The sequence below is a fragment of the Zootoca vivipara genome, chromosome 5 (genome assembly GCF_965207765.1).
Source record: "Zootoca vivipara chromosome 5, rZooViv2.hap1.1, whole genome shotgun sequence".
Lineage (NCBI taxonomy): Eukaryota > Metazoa > Chordata > Lepidosauria > Squamata > Lacertidae > Zootoca > Zootoca vivipara.
In genome coordinates, this window is record NC_142588.1 from 46200324 (window position 1) to 46221746 (window position 21423).

The 21423-nt window shown below is 40.8% G+C and overlaps 1 protein-coding gene across 2 annotated transcripts; it reads right to left on the bottom strand.

The window, feature by feature from the left end:
• Positions 1-238: 238 nt before the first annotated feature.
• Positions 239-20236, bottom strand: LOC118096365 (inactive pancreatic lipase-related protein 1-like). 2 transcript variants are annotated; one of them, XM_035138115.3, is made up of 13 exons: positions 20156-20236; positions 19463-19511; positions 18333-18487; positions 17571-17696; positions 16604-16738; positions 15093-15201; positions 14504-14623; positions 14298-14417; positions 11517-11635; positions 9257-9386; positions 8420-8531; positions 2024-2191; positions 239-394 (listed from the first exon to the last, which is right to left on the bottom strand). In XM_035138115.3, the coding sequence occupies exons 2-13, from the start codon at positions 19509-19511 to the stop codon at positions 331-333; spliced, it is 1407 nt and encodes a 468-aa protein (XP_034994006.1). In that variant the 5' UTR covers positions 20156-20236; the 3' UTR covers positions 239-330. The 2 variants fall into 2 exon arrangements, with proteins under 2 accessions (XP_034994006.1, XP_034994005.1); XM_035138114.1 differs by lacking the exon at positions 20156-20236 and adding an exon at positions 19877-19976.
• Between the last annotated feature and the right edge of the window lie 1187 nt (positions 20237-21423).

Genomic DNA, 21423 nt, shown 5'->3' on the forward strand with positions numbered 1-21423 from the left:
TGCCATCCATTACAATTAATTTGGCACTTCATATATTCAAGAGCACATGGGGCTGGAATGTGCCTCCACTAGGTAAACATTCCCCTGTAGTTTTGCTGCTGTGGTCTATTGCAGCTTAGTATGCCTATGTTTGGGTCTTTTAAATGGAAAAGCAACATTTTCTTTTTTATATATAAATTACTCACCCATTTCACATTCTAGTACAGAAAAATTATCACATAAAATAATACAAAAGCAGTTAACAGCCAAATGTCCTAGAAAGTGGACTGCGGAGCATTATGACTTTTTATTAAGATTTGCATAAAAGCTTTTGCTATTTTTTCTTGTTTTTCAACACGGTGTAAGTGTTTGCAGAACATCTTTTCTCACTGTGTCACTACCACAGAAATTGTATCTGAGGATTAAAAAACACATATATATTCATTAATTTAGAAGTGTTAATGTTTCATTTTTAATGCAAGTCCATTTTAGTAGGATGTTTTAATTTTGCATCACACGCTCCCAGAAAACGCAATAAATACAGAGTGTGCATTTATTTAATTTTGTATCAGCATTTTTTATAACTGTGTTGATTTTATCTTCATCTATTGAATATCTCTAATGCTAGAAAAATGCTGGTTATTTAAAGAACATTCTAAAAGGTTACAGTACTTAAAGAATCTTGGGCAGGGAGGATTTAAGGCCCAGGCTTTTTGCAAAATGAATATTATACATCACCACATTGTATCCCTTTCCAGGGCCTTCTTATGTCACTGGGACCAATGCTAAAGTACTTATTTCCTGCAAGAAACTACCCATGATCATTCATTCTTATACAGTACTTTGATCATATTTGCAACATTCATGCAAACATGGCAGGTGTTGTGAAACATTGGCTCTCCAGAGGTTGCTGAACCACGACTCCCATCATCAATAGTCACCACAACTCCCATCATCAATAGTCATTAGCTGCTGGGGCTGATGGGAGCTGTAGTTCAGCAACATCTGGCGAACCAAAAATTTCCCACATCGGGAAGGTTTTAGGGGCACACTCAGCAAAAATAATTGGAATGTTCCCAAACACAGTAGGGTTGGCTGATTGCACTTTAAACTACGTGAAATTAGACACCTTACAATCTAACCAAGGGAGGCCCATAAGACCACAAAGTCCAGAGGGAAGGGCCATAAGGCAATTCACTTCAGTGGCTAACATTGCCTAACTGAATGAATAATGATAACTGAAAAACTTACATTTAAATGTCCATTCCTAAAGATACTTATCTGGGAGCAACCTTTGCTAAACTTAATGGAGCTTATTTCTGAGTAGACATGCAGGTTGTGGTCCTAAAGATTCTTACTTGAGAATATATTTATGTGTCACATGGTTGCTGTTCATATAATTTATTGTTATAGGTAAAATTAAATTAATTTTAAATGACACATTGGACACACTGGGGGTTCTGTGTAAGAATGTATAAATCTGCCCTGCACAACTATCAGTTTTAAATGCAACACCCTAACAATAGCTAAATCAAAATAGCAAGAGTCAAATTATGTACAACATACATACTCTTTCCAATACTACTTTTAAACAGGTACCCAACCAATGCCAGGGCTAAGAGAGATGTGAGACCCTGACTGGCCCAAGGTCACCTAGTGAGCTTCATGGCCGAGTGGGGATTTGAACCCTGGCCTCTCGGGTAGCTCCTAATCCGATGCTAAGCATTACACCACTGGTTGTGTAGCATGAATGGCTAGTCTGTGGCCCTCCAGACATTGCTGGACTCCAAATTCCACCATTCTTGACCATTTGCTAGGAACTGCAGTCCAGCAACAATTGAAAGACCACAGGTTTAGTCACCCCTAAATTTGTTTTTAAAGTATTCAAAATATACTAAAAACAGGCTACTGATTAGCATCTTTCTCTTCAAAACTCTCCTGCAACAGTGTTGGGCCTTTGGTCTATTTTGAAGATAATTGTATATCTTTAATAAGTATTTATGTGTTGGTGCTTTTTTGTATAAAACAGCGAATGGATACATACACTGTCCCGTCTTCTCCATCCTGTACTGTAATCTTTGCTGCTCCCAGTTTGGGCAAAGTTGGGTTTATCATATTGTTGTCCCACAGAAATTTAACCTTAGTAACTGATCCAACATTAAGTTGTACATCAATTAGGTGGGTATAAGTTTCATCAGGTTGGAGTTTCCCCCTTGGAGAGAAAAAATATGATACATATACACAAAGAGGTTCTTTTTATATATATACTTATACATACATATGTCCATCTTCTCCATCTTGCACCTGAATCTTTGAGGCTCCCAATTTGGGAAAGGTTGAGTTTTTGATATCATTGTTCCAAAGGAATTTAACTTTAGCTACTGCTCCAACACTGAAGTCTATGTCAGTGAAGTTGGTATGTATAGTGCTAGGCTTCAACATTCCCCTTGAAAAATAAAAACAGGCAAGTGATTTCCTTCATTATTGACTGATCATGCTGTGTCATGGTGAAGTCCAATTGACACAAGAAGATGTGTTGGCCATTGGTCCAGTCACTGTGGTTTCTAGGATGTTGTGTCCACAAGTGCATCATGTACTATTCACAGTACCTAACATTGTAAGAGGTAACACACATAATCAGATTTGAACTTCTCATTGGTACTATCAAATCTGAAGATACCAGCACACCTATCAGCTCCTGAGAATTTCACTTGCAATGCAGAAAGGGTGAATTCAGAAAACCGCTAACTGAGAAGAAGGAATGCAAGAGTTTAGTGCAAGAGAGATCTGCAGCTCTTGCCCACATGGTAAGCCTAGGGTTCCCACCTTCCGTCAATTTTTTTGAAAAATTGGGATTACTCAAGTAGGATGATGAAGCTAGGTTTAGTGATTATGGACAACCACCTCTTAAGCTAGCACAGTAAGGTGAAAAATAGGGAACAAAGCACACAATTGGGTACGAGCAAAAGATGCAAGGATTATTATTGCAATATGTACATAATAATAGAATTCAATTTTAAACTTTCCAAAAATATGGAGAAATGTAATAAGATAACAAGTAACCAGCAAGAATGCTGAGAACCAAAAATCATGTGACCAGCAAACATGAATTGCTCAGCAATTATCGTTGTTGTAGTAATATAAATTTATTTATTTATATGCCACCCTTCACCTGAATATCACAGAGCAGTTTACCATATAAAAACATAAAAATTTCCACAATAACAAACAAAAACAATACCTCACCCACCCCAGTTTAAAAGGCCGTAGATTGGCTAATTGATCAAAGGCCTGGGAGAAGAAGAAAAATGTAATATGTAGGTAATGAGGGCGCCAGGTAAGTCTCCCTGAGGACAGCATTCCACAATTAGGGAGCCACAGCAGAAAAGGCCTGTTCTCATGTTGCCATGTTCTGGACCTCTTGTGGAGGAGGCACACAAAGAAGGGCCTCATATGATGATTGCAGGATCTGGGTCAGTTCATATGGGGAGAGGCGGTCCTTCAGGTATTGTGGTCCTGAGACATTTAAGGCTTTATAGGTCAAAACCAGCACTTTGAACTTTGCAACTGGTTTTTTCCTGTTTACATTGCAAGCCAGTCAGTTCTAAATGCAACATCTTTAGATATAAGACTCTGAAATGCCTCATAAATTGGAAACTGCTTTATACAAAGTCAGATAGTCCATTTGGGTTAGTATATACAAATCTCAATGTTGAATGTTACTGGAGGGAATCATTTGACTGGTCTTTATAGATATCGTGAGCTGACCTGTAAGGTATACAAGTCTGACTAGAGCTGACCTTACCAGGCTAAGGTAAAAACTCTAGTCTGATGAAATCCCCATATATTTTTGTGTGCATATATGGTAAGTCTGGAAATCTATAGTTTGATATGTGTTGCTCTGAGGTGCATTCCAATGCACCACATTGATTCTAGGCAAGTTTATTTCAAAAGGAGACAACCTTACCACATCTCCACATGGTTAGAATCACCACAGCCAACTAGCACCATTAAAGTGTGTAAATTATACAAGATGGGGAGAGGAGAAGGGGATAGGGGGCAGCCCCTCTCCTGACCTGCATTTGAAGATTGGAATGGAACAGTAAACACAAAGGCTCTTTGAAACAACCAAAGTTCCTTAAAACTATGAGAGCTTTATCCATGTAGATCTCAAAAAGGCCCTCAGCTCTATGCATCCATGGAAGACATGGCAGAAAAATAGTTGGATAAGCATAGGATCATTTAAGAAAGCCTATAATCCTTCATGCAATTTGGAGTAGATTATTTGGAGCAGATTATTATACAGTATTGCCTGGGGAGGTGTGAAACCTGCCAAAGGAATGCTATAATCCCAGTAGATAATGTATTGTCTAGACCACAATGGAGAAGACTGAAGGCCAAACGCATGACAGGGATAAAAAAAAAAGTGCACCCTCTCTCTATATATGTGGGTGTGGGTGTGGGTGTTTGTTTACTACTGTGTGCCAGAGTTTCTTTCCCCTCCACCATCCTTATATTGCATGACAGACAGGCAATATTTGGCTTAGATTAAAATGATTTGTTGTAGAAATCATTTAAAATGTCCCTGCTATTAAATCTACTTTTCAGCACTAAAACACATTGCTGCTAGCTAAACTAAATAAATAGCAGGCTGAAAAGTGACATTTTTGAATAGCTATAATGTACCAGGGCTTTTAGCTCAGACAGTCACAGCAAACAAAAAGCGGAAGCTTAAAATCACAATTCGGAAAATATCAGAGGGGCGTTTTCTCCCTCTTAGAGCAGATGACATTTGAAAATAGAGTGACTAATGTGAAAAAGTGTAGGTGGTAAGTGTTCTAAATAATTTATGAAAGCAGGACAGTATTCGACAAACAAAATTCTACAGCATTGGAAACTTTGGAACTCCCTGCCTATTGACATCAATTAGGCACCTTTGCTGTATTCCTTTCAGCACCTGCTTAAAACATTTTCGCTTGGATAAGCCTATCCAGACACATAAATGTTGGTGTGCTCTAATTTCTTTTTTTGTTTACTGCTGATTTTAAGTGTTTTTAAAATGTTTCTAATTACTTGTTTTTAACTGTTTATATAGATAATTGTAATATTTCTTGTAAATTGCTTAGAATCGAGATTTAATCAAGCAGTATATATATATTGTTAACGAAATTTAAATACCCAGAAAAATCCATGTCAATAAACTTGATATCACGAAAGATACATGAAAATTGAAGGCTTTAAATTAGAATCCTGACCCAGTTCTACCTTTGTTGCTAGGAATTTCTTTCTATCTTTTCAACCATTTATATATTGCTTAGCATCACCATATTTAAGAACTGTGCAGTAGCGTTCACATGATGCAATAAAGATAAAACGACTTAAAACTAACCATGGAATAAGAAAGCTGACTTAAAATGCCCACTGAAATAAAATTTTAAAAGGGACTCATTAGAGGGGGTCTTTCTGATATCAGCTGGGAGGGAGCTCCACAAAACTGAGACATGGTTCAGTTTTTGCATTCAAAATTGCTGGTGGGTTGTCAGGGCCAGCCCTATCACTAGGAGGAGTGAAGCAATGGCCTCAGGGTGGCAGATGCTGCTCTCTCCCCCCCCCCCATGTGTAGGGGGTAATATATTGCCTCCTCCTGGGCAGTGGCGGAGCTTCATGCTCTGGCACCGGGGGGCGGAGAGCAGGCGGGGGTGGGGCCGACACGCATCCCAGGGCAGTGCATGCTGCTCGCAGGGGCATGGTGCACACCTTGGGGGTGTGATGTGCCACCTGCAGGGGCGGGGCCCGTCCAGCGCAGGGCAGCTGCGATGGCACCCTGCCGGGATTGCACTGTCGGGGGCGGTGCGCTCCCCCTGCACTCCTCTTCCTCTGCCAGTGCTCCTGGGCACCTTATAAAACAAGCTGTGCAAATGGGAGAGACACAGAATTGTGAGAAAATAAAACAGGAGCCAGTTAAGGAAGGGCTTTTGGCTGAGGAGGGGAAAGAAAAGAGTTGTGCAAAAGTTGAAGGGAGAGACCTACAAAGAAGGGAATGAAGCTGACAGTGAAGAAAACAGAAAGGCAAACTCTGATAAACTGAAATATCAAAGAGAGAAACTACTGTTTCTCCTGTCTGGCTGTTTCTCCTGAAATCTCCTGAAATTCTCCTGGCTGGCTGTTTTTCCTGAAATCCTGGGTCATTCTCCTCCGTTGGAAGACAGAACTGGGTGTGCCACATGGCCTCTCCCAAATCCATTAAACTAGGCCAGTGCCCTTGGATACTGTGGGGGATAGCTGTCCCATTGTCTGAGCTGAGGTAAATTTCAACTGCCACACCAGTTGACCTATGGATATGGGTAGGGGGAGGGTTCTTGTCATTTGCACCAGGGGCAAAATGTCTTGGACTGGCCTTGTTACTGATCATCTTTTTCAAGAAATTTGAGTTGCAAACTAACCAGCAGTGGTTTGAGGCTAGGCCATGGGGGGCCATTGTCAGGGTTGGGTCACTGTTGGCTGTTGGCTGTTGCCAAGCAACCAGCTGTTCTTGATTGGAGCACACACAGAAAAATTGTAAAAGGGCAAGAACTCTGACCACAGAAGTAAAATTGTGCTGGATTAATACACCAGGTGAAGTTTATACACCAGGACAGGGGACAGGGCCCTATTTCGAAAATTCTTCTTCAGTGAATAGTCTTAGAGTCAATGTGTGCTGGTAGTTTCAAACTACACCTGGTGTATAAACTTCAAGAAATAAATCTATCCTAAGAGACTTCTTGAAAAATTTGAATCATTTGAACTATTAATCCAGCACTATTTTACTTCTGTGGCCAGAGTTCTTGCCTTTTTACAAATTTTCTGTGTAAGCAACTAGGGTTGCCAGACTCAATAGAGGACAGGACTCCTGTGCCTTTAATTGCCTTGCTCTCTTTTGAGTCTGGAAACCTTAAAGAGAAACCAGCAGACCCTTTGTTTAATTTCCAAGCAAAGGGTCTGCTGGTTTCTCTTTAAGGTTTCCAGACTCAAAAGAGAGCAGAGCAATTAAAGGCACATAAGTCCTGTCCTCTATTGAGTCTGGCAACCCTATAAGCAACCAGCTGTGGCAGGGAGCTGGGTCATTTATTCCGCCCTTTCCTCAGTCATCTGAGGAACTGTATTTAAGTTTTATAAAGCTGTATTTAGGTTTTATACTTATTATAAATAATTCCAAGCCAGGGACTCACAGGGAAATGTGCAACTTTGCCCATGATAGTAAACTGGGGGCAGAGAAGTGTAAAAGAGGGCAGGGCTCCTGCAACTTTACAGCTGAGCTGAAGAGGAAATTTCAGCAGGTGTAGCCTGCATGACTTCTACACAACTAATGAAAGAAGGTGCATAAGCCCTGTGCTATTTTGGACCCACCCATCTTAAATTATTTCATTCGAGTTCCTAAAACTGCAAATGTACTGTGAAAACCACCACAACAGGTTGACTGGGCAGCAAAATGGCCGAAAAGAGTTACTGTAAATCAAACTGATGTGGATTAGGGGGGGGGAACACCCTGGTTTGATATATATGATTCCTAAAATCTCAGTAATTAGTAATTTTTGAAACCTTTACCGTGCAATCTGAATTCCTGGCACAAAGGTTGGAAGGTTGGGTTAGGCTTATCAGCTACTATACCCACTGGCGGATCCTGGTGGGGTGCCTATACCCCAGCAGCGTGATCCTGGCGGGGTGCCATCACGGCTGCCCCCCACCCATGCTGGGCACCATGCCCCTGCGGGTGGCATGCCCTGCCCCTGGGATGCGCGCCAGCCCCACCCCCACCTGCTTTCCGCCCCCTAGTGGGCCAGAGCATAAAGCTCCACCACTGACTATACCTTGACTGAGTTAGGATCCAGTGGATCCTTGGCGAACCCCGCTCTGTCCCTTTCTGCTCCCACAAATGTCTTCTTTCAGGGGCTTTTGCTTGCATCTGCCAGCCCACATTTTGGCAGGCATAAGAGGGCTTTTCACACTGGAAGGGTGCACCTCACACTGGTAGAGTCTAGCAGAGCTGAGTAGAGCAGAGCAGAGCACACTTGAGAAGCAAACTGGGTTTTTGCTGCTCTGTTATTTGTGTTTATTTTTTCATTTGTGTCTGTATTTTTTGTTAACTAGCTTAGAGGCTTTATTGCAGAAAGGTGGGTCATAAATTCAATAAACAAGTAGGCTAACCAAACAGAAAAGAGCTCTTGAGGTTAATGTAGAAAACTCCAGTTGCTAGAAAATTGTTAGAAGATGAAATAGAATATATTGTAATGCAATATAAATCTGTTGTTTGGCTTTATTTGCATTTCTGTTCACCCCATATGAAAAGAAAAAAATATCAGGTCATCTTGGACTGCCTTACAAGTAGAAAAAAAGAAACAGAAAAGCAAATGTCAAGTAGGAACACATATTTTAAAATCTATTTTTTACCCACTGTACTTACTTGAAAATCTGATATTGCTTTGTGTTCCCTCCACTTCCGTATAGGGCAATATTTATGTATCCACGGACACTGCTTCTTCCAGACAGAGTGACTGATATTTTGTACCTCCAACCTGAACAACACAAATAGCAAGATTTTGATTTTCATCAGGCAAGTTCCTATTGTTCTTAACATTTAACTCTTCTTACTTTGTCTTAATTTTGTGTGTTGATATCATATTCTTTTATGTGAAGGATTCAGACCAGAGAAACTTTAGCCATCGTTTACAAAACCAAATGTATTAAGCAATATCCTCTTTCACTTCAAGTTGTGGAATTAATTGAATACTTCTCTAGGCAAAGAGTATGGCTCCAGGCTATAGTTCCTGGCTAGGGCAACTGCTTTGCATGCAGAAGGTCCCAGTTTCAATCCCTGGAATCTCAGGAACAGCTGGGAAAAACTCTCGACTGAATTCCTGGAGAGCTGCTGACTGTGTAGACAATACTGAGCTAGATAGACCACTGTGAATCGGAACACAGGTGCTCTTAATTATGGCACATTTGATGTACATCTGTTTCTGATCTCTGTGCACAAAAGCTTGCTTTGTGTGTGGCTCTTGCTTGCTGAAACACTACACCTGTTTAGGCACAATTTAGCACCATCTGAAGTGTTGTCTTGGCTTTTGGGAAAGATGCTGCCTGTTATCTAGGATATTTTTTGCTCCACGTACAAGATGGAAATCCAGACCAATAGAGCACATTGTAATCTTTGTAGCGAACTATTGTTTCACACAGTTCTCTGAGCTGCCAACATAGGTTGAAGGTCAGCCTTTAGAGTTTACTCCAAAAGTGAACTTACGGGCAAAATCCTTGGCATCTCCAGTGTTCAGATAAAGCTTTGTAAATGAAGAGGTGAATCTGTCTTTAGATTCAATTGCATAGTGACCCATTTTAGGGCATCCACCATTTGGACATGGGAAGCAGCCATCCTAGTGAAAACAAGAAAGCTCATTTTTTGCATGTTCAGACCCAGAGACCTCCCCCCTAAATAAACACACATTTGACTCAAATTTTAGTTTCGGTTTTTGGCAGAATTTAGGCCACAACTCTATTGATTACAGAAAAGTGAGTGGTTGCATAGGCTCTGGCTCAACTAGCTCCCTGCACCCTTGCAGGTAGCGCTGACCCAGAGCTCTATCATAGGTCAGCCAAGGGTGAACACCTGAGGTAGGTGAAAAGCCTGGGAACAGGCTATGATCATTCCACAGATGCTCCCCTGGACTCAGTCATGGGCACAACCCCCTCACAGGGGTTGACCAAACCAAGTTGAGACCCTGGGTTCCTTTAACGGAATACCCTTCACATAGGGATGGCGAGATCGTTCTCCCATCCCTATCACCTGAACCAGTGCCTATCCACAAATTTACAAGTTGTGATGATTTGCTACGTGGCAGGCAAAACCCAAATGGCACCAGCCAATCAGCCAAGTGGGGAAAATTCCTGCTGTGCCCCTGTCCCAACGACAGACGACACACGACGGCAAAGCAAGGTCAAGCGCAAAATGCCCTAAAATTAGGGAGAGGTGGGCAGGTGTTCTGATGCACGAGCCGAAAGAGGAAGCTCTGGGCCACGTGCATAGGTCCCTTGGTACGTTTAGACTGCACCCCATTGGCCAGATTACACCCAGCAATGAGGGACCTACCAATCGGGTGTTGTGGCTATCCAATATACCAGTACCCACCCACAACCAGGAGGTTGGTCTCCAGGTCTCACCGCAACATGTGCCCTCTTTTAGGGAGGACACGCTTATTCATATTGCAACAATTATTTCTCTCACTTGCACTGTTGGGAAGCCATACCTAATAACTGTTCAACACCTCTTTCATTGCTCTGCCCTGGACAATTGACTTGTTGTTGTGGCTCAAGATCAGCCTGGAGGGCACGTGCTGGGGTACTGCCAGGTACTTTAAGGGCCCAAGACACAGACCCGTGACACAAATTTGCATATGCTATTTTTTATGTACAGATTCCCTTTGGCAAATTAAGATCTGCACTATGGAGTGTGCCAAGTTGTCCTGTAGGCAAAGTGGTGCTTTTTAAAAGGTTTTACAAAGGCAGGACATCCAGGGCTGGTGCCCACTCACTAATGCCACACCTGACCCATGCCAAATTTCCAAGACATTTCAGAAGCAACTTAGTATATAGAACAGAATTAAGGCAGCCTGTTCTCAGTGGTCTACATTATAAAAATGCTTTGCATGGTTGATAACCCTTTAAGTTTAAGATGACAGAAGTTACATTGTACGTGCCTTTCCTTTTGCCATGGGAAAATAGCACCCTAGAGTTTATTTTAGCACTTTTACATTTGAAGAAGTTGACAGTTGCTATTCAGAAAACAATGACAATATAATATGAATCTAGATTCAGGTAGGTAGCCATGTTGGTCTGACGCAGTCAAAATAAATTAAAAAATTGTCCAGTAGCACCTTAGAGACCAACTAAGTACCTAGTTCTGGGTATAAGCTTTTGTGTGCATGCACACTGAAGAAGTGCCTTGCATCATTCTGCTACTAGTCCAGTAACCTATTCACAAGATTCTAATTATTCTTTTATGGACCTTGACCTGTTGTACTGATACAACTGCCTTAGAGTGAGTTGGTTCCCATGGCTTGGCATTACATGGTTGAGTCTCCACTTCATGTGCTTCCTCCTCCTCTCATTCATTGTGCTTAATTGGTTACTTTCTGGTTTGTGACAAACTACAACTTGCAGTTGTATCCCAGCTGGCAAACTATGGTTTGCACTTGCCCTGGTTTGCAGTCCCAGCATGGAGGATAGTTGAAAACCAGTTTTCTTATTTGGATATAATTCCAAACAGTGATTTGAAGCAAATTAAATGACATATGAGAGGGAAGAAGGAGGATGAGGAAGACCACGTGAGCACAGGTCTTGTTCCCATACTCCTAAAGCATGGTTTGGCATTACACGTGAACAGTCTTTTTCTTCACACATAACCTAGTGTCAAGGGATCTTAGCAAACTGGAAAACTGCATTCTACTGCATGTGCATGAAGAAGCAATAACATGAGGCGTTGTTCCTGAGATACACAAATAACATACCGTTTCAAATAAGTTGTATGCTGCGCAGGGGTAACCCAAAAATCCATCTGGAGAGACAATGCTATCTGAATAATACTTGTAACTTCGCAAGTGATTACAGGCCACAAAGTCACGAGTTCCTGTGCAAAAGAAACTGCTGTTATGTGCTATAGTTTATTTTTTTATTCTTCTTTGTATCACGTGCTTTGGCCAAGGCTATGTGCACAGCTTCTGCTTCTATCCCCCTTTCTGGATTTAACTACATTCTCTCTAACGGTTCACAACCACATTGTAGATTCCAACATACCCCCTTGTAAGATGAAACATACATCAACATTGGTGGGATAAGCATAGGCAAAAGATTGGTTACACTGGGTTACTTTAGCTCATGGTTTGTTTTGCTGCAGTAGCATGAAAACTACTGCAGGGAGGAGCAAAGCACCCATGGTTTTCTAAAATTGCACTAGCATATTTCTTCGTTCATACTTAGCCATGGTTTGGCTTAGCATTATGTTTAAATGTTAAATCTGATATTTAACTTCTAGTAGTATCCCAGGTTTCATATCCCGAATGTTGCTAATATAATCCTTGATTCTTGATTCTTTTTTAACTTTGATAGTCAGTGTTTGAAACAAAATTGGTATTGAACAGTTCTTCAGTCTTTGACACTCATAGGAAAAGCCACAGGAAAGTATTCTAACCCTGTACATTGCCACAATTGGTCCCTGTATCTTTCTGAGTGGCCTGTGCTTTATTAATAGTGCACAAACAGCATTGGGTACTATGACCAAAATCAATGTTGAGGGGTGAAATCTCATTTTTAACATTCAAAATTCCCCTTGAGTGATGTGTGAAATTGCAAGCATAGACAACTGATCTGCTTCATCCCTAGCTCATTGTATCTGTTAGTAGAATCCCTTGTTCCTTTTCAATTCCATTTTGAATAGAAAAAGACGTGATAGAATTTAATTATTTTCACTGCCAAAAGCAATAATCACAAATGCAGCAACATACCCAAATATCAAGGTCATTCCTCATACGCTAACATCATTGTCTAGCACTGCTGCCAAAAACTAAGTAAGAGAGATTAATTATGTTCTGTCCTCAATCTTCAAATCATTGGAATAGTTTAAGCGGTATTTACTTCTATCATGGGCAGCTTTTATCAACTGAATTAATTCCTGTTTGTTTCTATTCTGTATGCTAATTAGGGGAAATATTGGATGCAACAGAACTATAATTAAGTTTGTGTCTTTTTTATATCTGCCATCATATTGACAGATTTTATGCCTGTTGAATCAATGTAATGGAACAAGTTCTTCATAAATGAATCAGATAGGAGGTTTGGGGACTTATAAGGATGACAAGGTTTGGGATATTTTACTAAGGAGGATTCATTAACACTTGCTATGCTTCAAAAAAGCAATCTTGATTTGTGGGGTTGGCAAGAAAACACAGTTTTTATTGCTGTATGCCAGGATGTCTAGGCCTTCATTTTCTTAAATTAACAAAGATTGAAAATTAATAGTAAATTCAAAAAATTCAGAAATAATTACACATGTACTTATATACATATTTGCTAATTTTCAAAATAAGTACATAACCCAAAATATATACTGTACACAAATTATCTTCCTATCTACTATATATTTTGGAAAGTTGCTTATCTCTTCAATAGGGGTTGTATCCAACACTAGTCAGAATTGATCAACTCAAATTAATAGACATGACAAACGTAGGTTCATTCATTTTAATAGGTCTGCTCTGAGTAAAACTCAGGCTGTGTATACATTACCATTAACTCTGGCTTCAGTGCACTCCCATACAACATGTTTCCTGCATCAATAATACATTGAAAAGTCTCCTTTCCTCTCCTTCTGCCCACCCCCCAAATCTGCTCCAAAGGGTCCCCTCAAACCTCAGGATCAGATTTCTAGGGTGCACAGTGGGCTGAGGGTTCCACCACACAAGTCAAAGTCTGATGCATGAGCATAATAGCAGTGTTGGAAACAACCCATTCATTCATACAAATTTAAGCATTCCAAAGTCCTATTAATTTCAGCAGAAGAGATTTGAGTATGTATTTTATTCTCTCATGGAAGTCAGTGGGATTTAAAAGGCTAAATGAACCTACTGTTGTAAGTATTTTGGTGGCATAACACAAAAAACTAAAGAAGGTCTTGAACTGGAACCTCCAGCAGACAGTCTTTAGTGCCAAACCTTCTGCAGCACCAGTGCTCTGGAGCTTAGTCAACCAGTCAGATCGAGGGCACCTCTATAGGCTGCAGAGCTGGTCTTAGTGCTGTCAGCTGACCCTACAGGCTAAAGCTGGTCAACTCACCATGCAAAGCAATCATAAGAAGACCCCTGTAGGGTTAGGCCAAAGGCTCATCTGGTCCAGCATCCTGTTCTCATGGAGGCCAACCAGATGCCAGTGGGAAGCCTGCAAGCAGCACCTGGGTGCAATAGTGCTCTCCCCACTTGTAATTCCCAGCAACTGATATTCCTCTGACAGTGGACGTATAGCACAGCCACCATGGCCAGTAACCATTGATAGCCTTATCCTCCATGAATTCTCTTTTAAAGAGAAGGTAGGTGACCATCACTGAATCTTGCAGTTGCAATCAAGAGGAAACAGACATTATAAAGCTCTTCCTTATAGGCTGGTCTAGCAGTCAGCAACTGATTGAAGTAACTATGCAATCCCTCCCCCATCTCTATCTTTAATCCAGCCTTTGGACTCCAGCCTATTCATGACCACACATCCCACCTCTGTCCCTGTTTACCTGACTTGATACATACCTTCCCAGATTCCATCAATGTCAACTATTTGTGAAATAGCATTCTTCTTACATCCCGGCATATATTCTCCTCCATTTGGATAAAAATCAAGGTGTCCTATAGCTTGACTTATACCAAACCCTGGAAAAGTCATAGCAGATAAGCATATGTTAAATTTGAAAGATTGCATGCATATTATTGCACATGTTGTATACTGGTCAACTTACCCATGTATGGAATGGTTGGGGCTGAATCAGTATGAATAATGTCAACAAAATCAGCTTGACTTTTATCCAGTCTGACCTCAGTTGGTGTGCCTTGAAAATAGGGTTGAGCAGGATCCAGTCCTATAAATATTTAAATGTTTGTTTCAAGATATGAAAATTTACACAGTAAGTACCGGTATGTTGAACCACAGTTAACTGAAGTAACAACTAACAACGTATTATTGGAAATGGGAGCATAGCTGGGACAGTTCTGATTCCTATCAGAACAATTTTGCATTCAATTATGTGCCAGGAAATCCCCTCAAACAAATTATCTGGACCTGTGCAGGATTGTAAAACACCTGTAGCTGTACTGATCCTGAAATATGCCAAGGCAGTGTTATATTGCTGGACTTTCAAATGCCATTCTACAGTAGACTAGGCTACACTCAACAGCAACACATGCCAAAGCATATTCACACTTTCCCATTCATTAAACACTTTCCCCTCAATATAAGGAGCTATTATAATTACATAAGTACAACATGGCAGATAAGATTCAAAGTCCATATTGATTGTCTTGATACCAATTTGCATTGCACCAACTTACCAGTTATTCTTCCAACTCCTGGTACTCTTCTTCCCATCTCACCAGCTGCATGTGCCCCAAGGCTATGGCCAATGAAATGAACCATGGATGGAGAGTATCCATACTTTGACTAAAAAAAGAGCAATTGTAAAGAAAACAGCATACACACTGGTAGATGTGTATTATGATTCATTCAGTTTGTAACTCAATCTACATGCACCTTTATCCTTACAAGCTGAATTTAGCTTGGAGCCACTCCATGTGTGAGGGAGGGAGGGAGGGAGACTTTACCGGTAGCTTAAAGGTGCTGAAGTACATTGTAAAACTACAGAGTTGAAGAAAGACATTTCATATCTTTTAAATAAGATGCCAGCTAGGTTAAATCAACTTTCCTCCATATGGTGACCTCCAGCTGTTTTTGATCACAACCCTCATCAATCCTAAGGGACGCGGGTGGCGCTGTGGGTTAAACCACAGAACCTAGGGCTTGCTGATCAGAAGGTCGGCGGTTCGATTCCCCTCGGCGGGGTGAGGTCCCGTTGCTCGGTCCCTACTCCTGCCAACCTAGCAGTTCGAAAGCACACAGTGCAAGTAGATAAATAGGTACCACTCCAGCAGGAAGGTAAACGGTGTTTCCGTGCACTGCTCTGGTTCGCCAGAAGCTGCTTAGTCATGCTGACCACATGACCTGGAAGCTGTACGCCGGCTCCCTCAGCCAGTAAAGCGAGATGAGCGCCGCAACCCCAGAGTCGTCCGTGACTGGACCTAACGGTCAGGGGTCCCTTTACCTTTACCTCATCAATCCTAGCCAGTACATTGACTGGGGATGAGAGGAGTTGTAGTCCAAAACAGCAGACACCACAACATTGGTGAAGGCAGCATTGGATCTTAACTGGTGCTTGTTTCTTAGCACAAATAATATATTGAGATGGTCTGTAGCCCAATGGATATGATACCTTTTGGATTTTGACACAGGAGTTCTGAATCCTGTTCTTAGCCATGGACTTCTGCTTGGTTGCCCTGGGAAAGTTACTACTGGTATTGTTATCTTATTTTATTTCTAAACCATTTGTATGTTATCTATGTATTTATTTTATATTAAGAGTTCCATTTTTGTCTGACTGCTTTGCATATTGCAGCATTAAATTTGAATCAAGTGCATGATTAATATATGGCTTTGCAAATCTTGCATTGGGAATCTTGCGGTAGTCAAGAATGCGTATTTAAAACTGAATACTAGGATTATACTTCCTTGCTAAAATTTCAAGATTGGCTTAGCTACAGGTGACAACCTTTTCCTCTCCCCAACAAAACATCTTCCCAGAATATGGTAACTGAATTTTGACACTAAATTCACTCTGTCCACCAGATGATATAAGAAATTGTTTCTTGTATAAAATAATGCTTGGAAAAGTACTGGGTTGGGGGGGGTTGCCTAGGTTTTATCAAACGATTTAATCTTTCTTGTCATGGATGCCTTCCAGTAGCTGTAGGATTCATAACTATGACATAGTGAATGGAACCGCTCTTACCTGAAGGACATTTACAAAGTAGGCCACTTCAGCTCCCACCACACGGATATTGTTCGATGCTTGGGTGTATTGACACCTGGAACCACTACTCCAGTCTATGCAGATGCAGTTCACATCTTCCACTTGAAACATCCTCTGACGCAAACAGAGTAAAAACAAACTTGAAGGAGAATGTGGTCGGCTGGTCCAGATGTCTATCCCATTCTACAGACATCCCTTTCCACCGCCAAAATTTCAATATCATCGCCCTCCAAGAGACTTGGGCAGCGGAAAATCCATCATTGGAAGGATATTATACATATGCAGTTAAAGCGGTCCCAGGCAGAGGACAAGGGAGACTCAAAGGGGGGGGTTATGTATCCTGATCTCACAATGCCTAAATGCCACTTGTAAGGAGCTGCCCCCCTTAGATCAACTAGCAATAGCCTTGCATATATCCTGGGGAAACTGCAGTCTGTTAATTATTAATGCTTATATCCCCCCAACTAGCAAAAAAAATGACATCGAGAGCAATTGGATTAAACTGGAATCTTTTGCCAGATCACTGCTTGCAGACTATCCGGGCGCAAAGGTTCTGCTGGTGGGAGACCTAAATGCAAGGCTAGGGCCAGACGACTCCAGTTTAGCAACTAAATACAGGCAAAAAAATTGGGTACCCGGACAACCATGGCTTGGAAGCTTTCCAGCCACCAAGGCTGTCAAAGGACCAACATTCAAATTACGCTTTCCAGCCACCAAGGCTGTCAAAGGACCAACATTCAATTTTTCTCAGCAGCTAAGCTTTTATATCTGAACTCACAATTAAGTGCAAGTTCATAATTCTTATGGTTGTTGCTGCTGCTGCTGCTGTTGTATGTTCCCTGTGGAAAATTGGTAACAGGCAAAGAGCTATGATAATTGTGAGGGCTATGTATCTGGATATGAATGTATTTCAGAGCTATTCCATGAACGTTACATTTTACTGTACCTTGCACATGTCTGACAGCCAGTTTTCTTCACCTTGATCTACAAATCCATGGGTAATGAAGCGAGTTATCTTGCTGGCATTAAAGTTTGAATAATCAATCGTTTCTGGATTAATTGCAGTGATTTCCTGTGAAAGGTATGAAAGAATATAAACTTTAATTGCTTCTCCCAACCCACCTAAAACTCAGTGAAAGTACCAAACATCATCCATAATCATAGCTGCCAAGTTATCCCTTTTTTACAGGGATTTTCCCTTATGCTGAATAGGCTTCCTCGCGAGAAAAGCGAAAACTTGGCAGCTATGTCCATAATGATTGAAACGTGCTTTAATTCACCCACACTGTCTGTGAATTTCCATATGTTTCACAGAGGTATTTATCTGAGGGCACCTCCAGATGACCTGCTTTTTGAGCACTCATCCTGATTTGTTTGCAACGAGATTAGATGATGTTGGCCGTTTAACAGGCATTCATTAAGATCTGAATGTAGGGATGTTAGACAACATTGTTCAACACTTTCCAGTTCATTTTTCTGCCACTTTCCTTATTGCAAAATAAAATAAAATAAAAGTCAGATATTTTGGGAGAAGTGAGTCTGTAGGGCAAGACCTCCCAGTCAACTATAATTGCCCATAACTATAATTTGCCCATATGTGATTGAATCCTACCTGAAAATAGCAAGCCTGGAAGTGCCCTTAGAGTATCATCCACATTTATTCTGTGTATGGGAAAATCTTGCAATTTTACTTGGTTGTGGGCCTTACTTGGAAGTTATTAGGGTTCTGCTTTGTATAGAGAAGGAAGCGGGTGTTTATTCTTTTTGGGTCCCAAGGTAACTTTGCGATTGGTCGTTGTACAGTTCCAGCCCATGGTATATCATCTGAAAAGCAGCCCAGTCGGTCATAGCAGACTTCTTTTCCTGTTATATGGGAAGCAAATAACAAAAGTGTGAGTGACCAAAGTACTAAAAGAATTCACAGTCTGTCCTTTTTTGATGTTCAGGCAAGCTCATGTAAAATAAGACAGTTATTTAAGACTGCTTCCAGCAATTGTCTCATCTTCAGAAACACTCCAGAAACCTGAGAAAGCTTTAAAAACATTTTTTGATGCACCACAAACACCTGCAATTGGGGCAGGGGAATAGTGGCACATTATAATGCAGAAGGACTTGTACGTGTTAAAGGAGCAATTGGTTTGTAAATAAAATGTTTAGATAGGTTAATCTTTCCATTTTGGTTTTTCTCTGTTTTCATTTTTTCAATCTTAAATTCAGTTCTCCAACTTTCCACACAAATTTGTGTTTCTTAAAATTCATCAGCATTTAGCATAAATTTCTCCAAAAACACACACTTTTATGTAGTTTGGCCAATACAAACATTTTTGTAAAGCTGTTTTCCTTAATATACTGCACTTTGATATGTTAATTTCAATAACAGATGCCTTTTATACTTTACCCTAGTATATGCATTTTTTTACACATCACTTGGCTGAAGAAGTGCATTTCAAAATTTGGAGACTTGTGAATTTTGAAGGATGATTGTGTTACAGTTTGCATATTGTTTCAGAAAATCCAGATTAGGGAGGTTTACCTTTAAATGTGAACTAAATCAAATTTCTCTTCCATTCCTAATAATACATATTTGGGATCTAAATCCCAACACTAACTTGCACCTTAATTTCCCTCTTACCATCTCTCCAACAGTAAGGAAGAACTCAGTCTCTCTTACTACAGTATTACTTCAGTTTGGCACCCTTCAGCAGACTTACTGGGATGTGTATCACACTGCACAGCTTCCTTTCCCTGACGCACCATATCTCAGAGGCACATTGCTGCAAACCAACATTAGTCTGGGGATCATGCGACGCCGCATTAAAAGTAACAATTGGATCTCACCTGTTGTTGCATCGAGCAGTAAAAGTGCCAAGCTCCAAAAGGCAAGCATCTGAAATGGATTTTTAAAAGAGTAAAAAGATAGGGCCAAAGAAGGCATCAATCAGTATTAATTTTGTCAGAGTCTCAATGGCATATTGAAGACAAATATATGCACATATATATTGAGAAGACTGATATCAGTGATAATTACATAAAGGAAAAGGGTTACAGTGACAATTAATAATGCAAACAACCTGGTATTGCACTTAGTCTTTAAGTACAGACCAACAGCCTTTGCCTGTTTTTGGTGCAGCAGACTAGCACAGCTACCCCTCCGGAAATTATTGATTTTGTTCTCACTGTTACAATAGCCTTCGCATACAGTGAAAATGCATCAGTTGCAGCACTGACTTGATGAGATAAGATGTGACTTACCGCACTGTCTTTGGATGGATTCCTCCAGCCAAGTCTTCACTACCTACACATGGCCTTTTTATAAAGTGACATATCCTTGGGGGCTATTATTGAAAGCAAAAAAGTGTATGAAGATAGAAACTGACGTCTATTTCTGATTAAGGTTATCATAAATACACAAAGCACGGCAAGCATATCACAGATAAAATGGACTGAGTGACCAGGCAACATTTCTGAATTACATATAAATGTAAGATCAAAGATCCTGGTTTGCTAGGGAAAGTGATATTGTCCACTCACCTGGGGTGGAGAAGGGAGGGGGTGTTTGCTGCACGGCGAGGCTGAAGGTGGTCCAGGGAGGCCAACATAATCCTGTGCAACCAGGGAGGGGATGGCCACCCAGTGCTGCCCAACTGGACCTTCCAGGTGGGTTGCCCTGACCCTCTAGGCCAATTGGGGCAGGGCCATGCTGGCCACAACATGCCCACCCCTGGCATATTTAAGAGAGCAGCTTCTATTTTTGTGTGTGATTTTCTTAAAAGGGAATTTAGTTCCTTTCATTGCACTCCCATGGCCAAAATATCAAGAACGTAAGTGGCAATCAGCAGGACTGCCTATGGGAAGGAGTATTCAAAGTGTCATATATTGTGGAAGAAAATCAAGCCTTCACACTGTGATTAAAGGCATGATCAAAACTGTATATAAAGACAAGGCAATGGCATTGGAGAAGACCACAATCAGTCAGAATCTCTTCTCAACTGATCAATGTGATGTTGTGATTGTATAGTGAGCTAACAGCATTTTTATAGTGATCACAAATTTATCGCAACCCAGTTAATAAGAAAGCACGAGAAACTAGCTTTACAGGAAAAACACAGGAGAAGCAGCATTACTGAAGTCAAAAGTTCCAGCATTCCATACTTCTTCATTCTTTCACATTCTCTCTCACCTTCATGCCAACTCTATACATTCTGCTTCCACAATGTGTATGGAAGAAAACGTAGATTGCATGTTTAGCACCAACTCCCTTAATAGGTGCTGAAATGTTCTACTGGAAAAAATACTTGACTATTCTTCACAGCTTTCACTTCTGGAGCTTATAAAACTTGGAGGGGTCAGTTTTCAGCCTGTGCTTGCAAACCATCAGTCCCACACCCTACCATAGTAATAGGGGCCCTACATTCATCTGAAAAAACCTAACATGTACAGGATTTCTGAGGCATTTAAAGAGGACTTTCCCAGTTGCTTTATTTTAGAATTAAGGAAGAAGAAAGCTTTTTTAAAAAAAATAACTGAGGCTGCAAGTCTCTATACACTTACCTGGGAGTAATAATCGAAATTACATCCGGAGTAGCCATGTGTAGGATTGTGCTGTAAGAATACACTCCTATTGCATGTTTATCTAGACATCAATCCTATTAAGTTCAACTGAGTAAACATGGATAAGATCAGGCTATACAGATGGCAGAATTGTGATTTGATGACAACAAATTAATATCCTGTACAGAGGCACTACATAATAAACATGTATTCTCACATCCCACTGATATGCTTGGGATAAGGTGGTA

Excerpts from the sequence above, each read along its gene's own strand:
- LOC118096365 (XM_035138115.3), bottom strand. The coding sequence starts at position 19,511 with ATGCTTGCCTTTTGGAGCTTGGCACTTTTACTGCTCGATGCAACAACA. Across the intron at positions 14,418-14,503 it reads CCCAACCATTCCATACATGG|GGTTTGGTATAAGTCAAGCT; the intron begins GTAAGTTGACCA and ends TGACTTTTCCAG. Across the intron at positions 2,192-8,419 it reads AAGCAATATCAGATTTTCAA|GGGGAAACTCCAACCTGATG; the intron begins GTAAGTACAGTG and ends TTTCTCTCCAAG.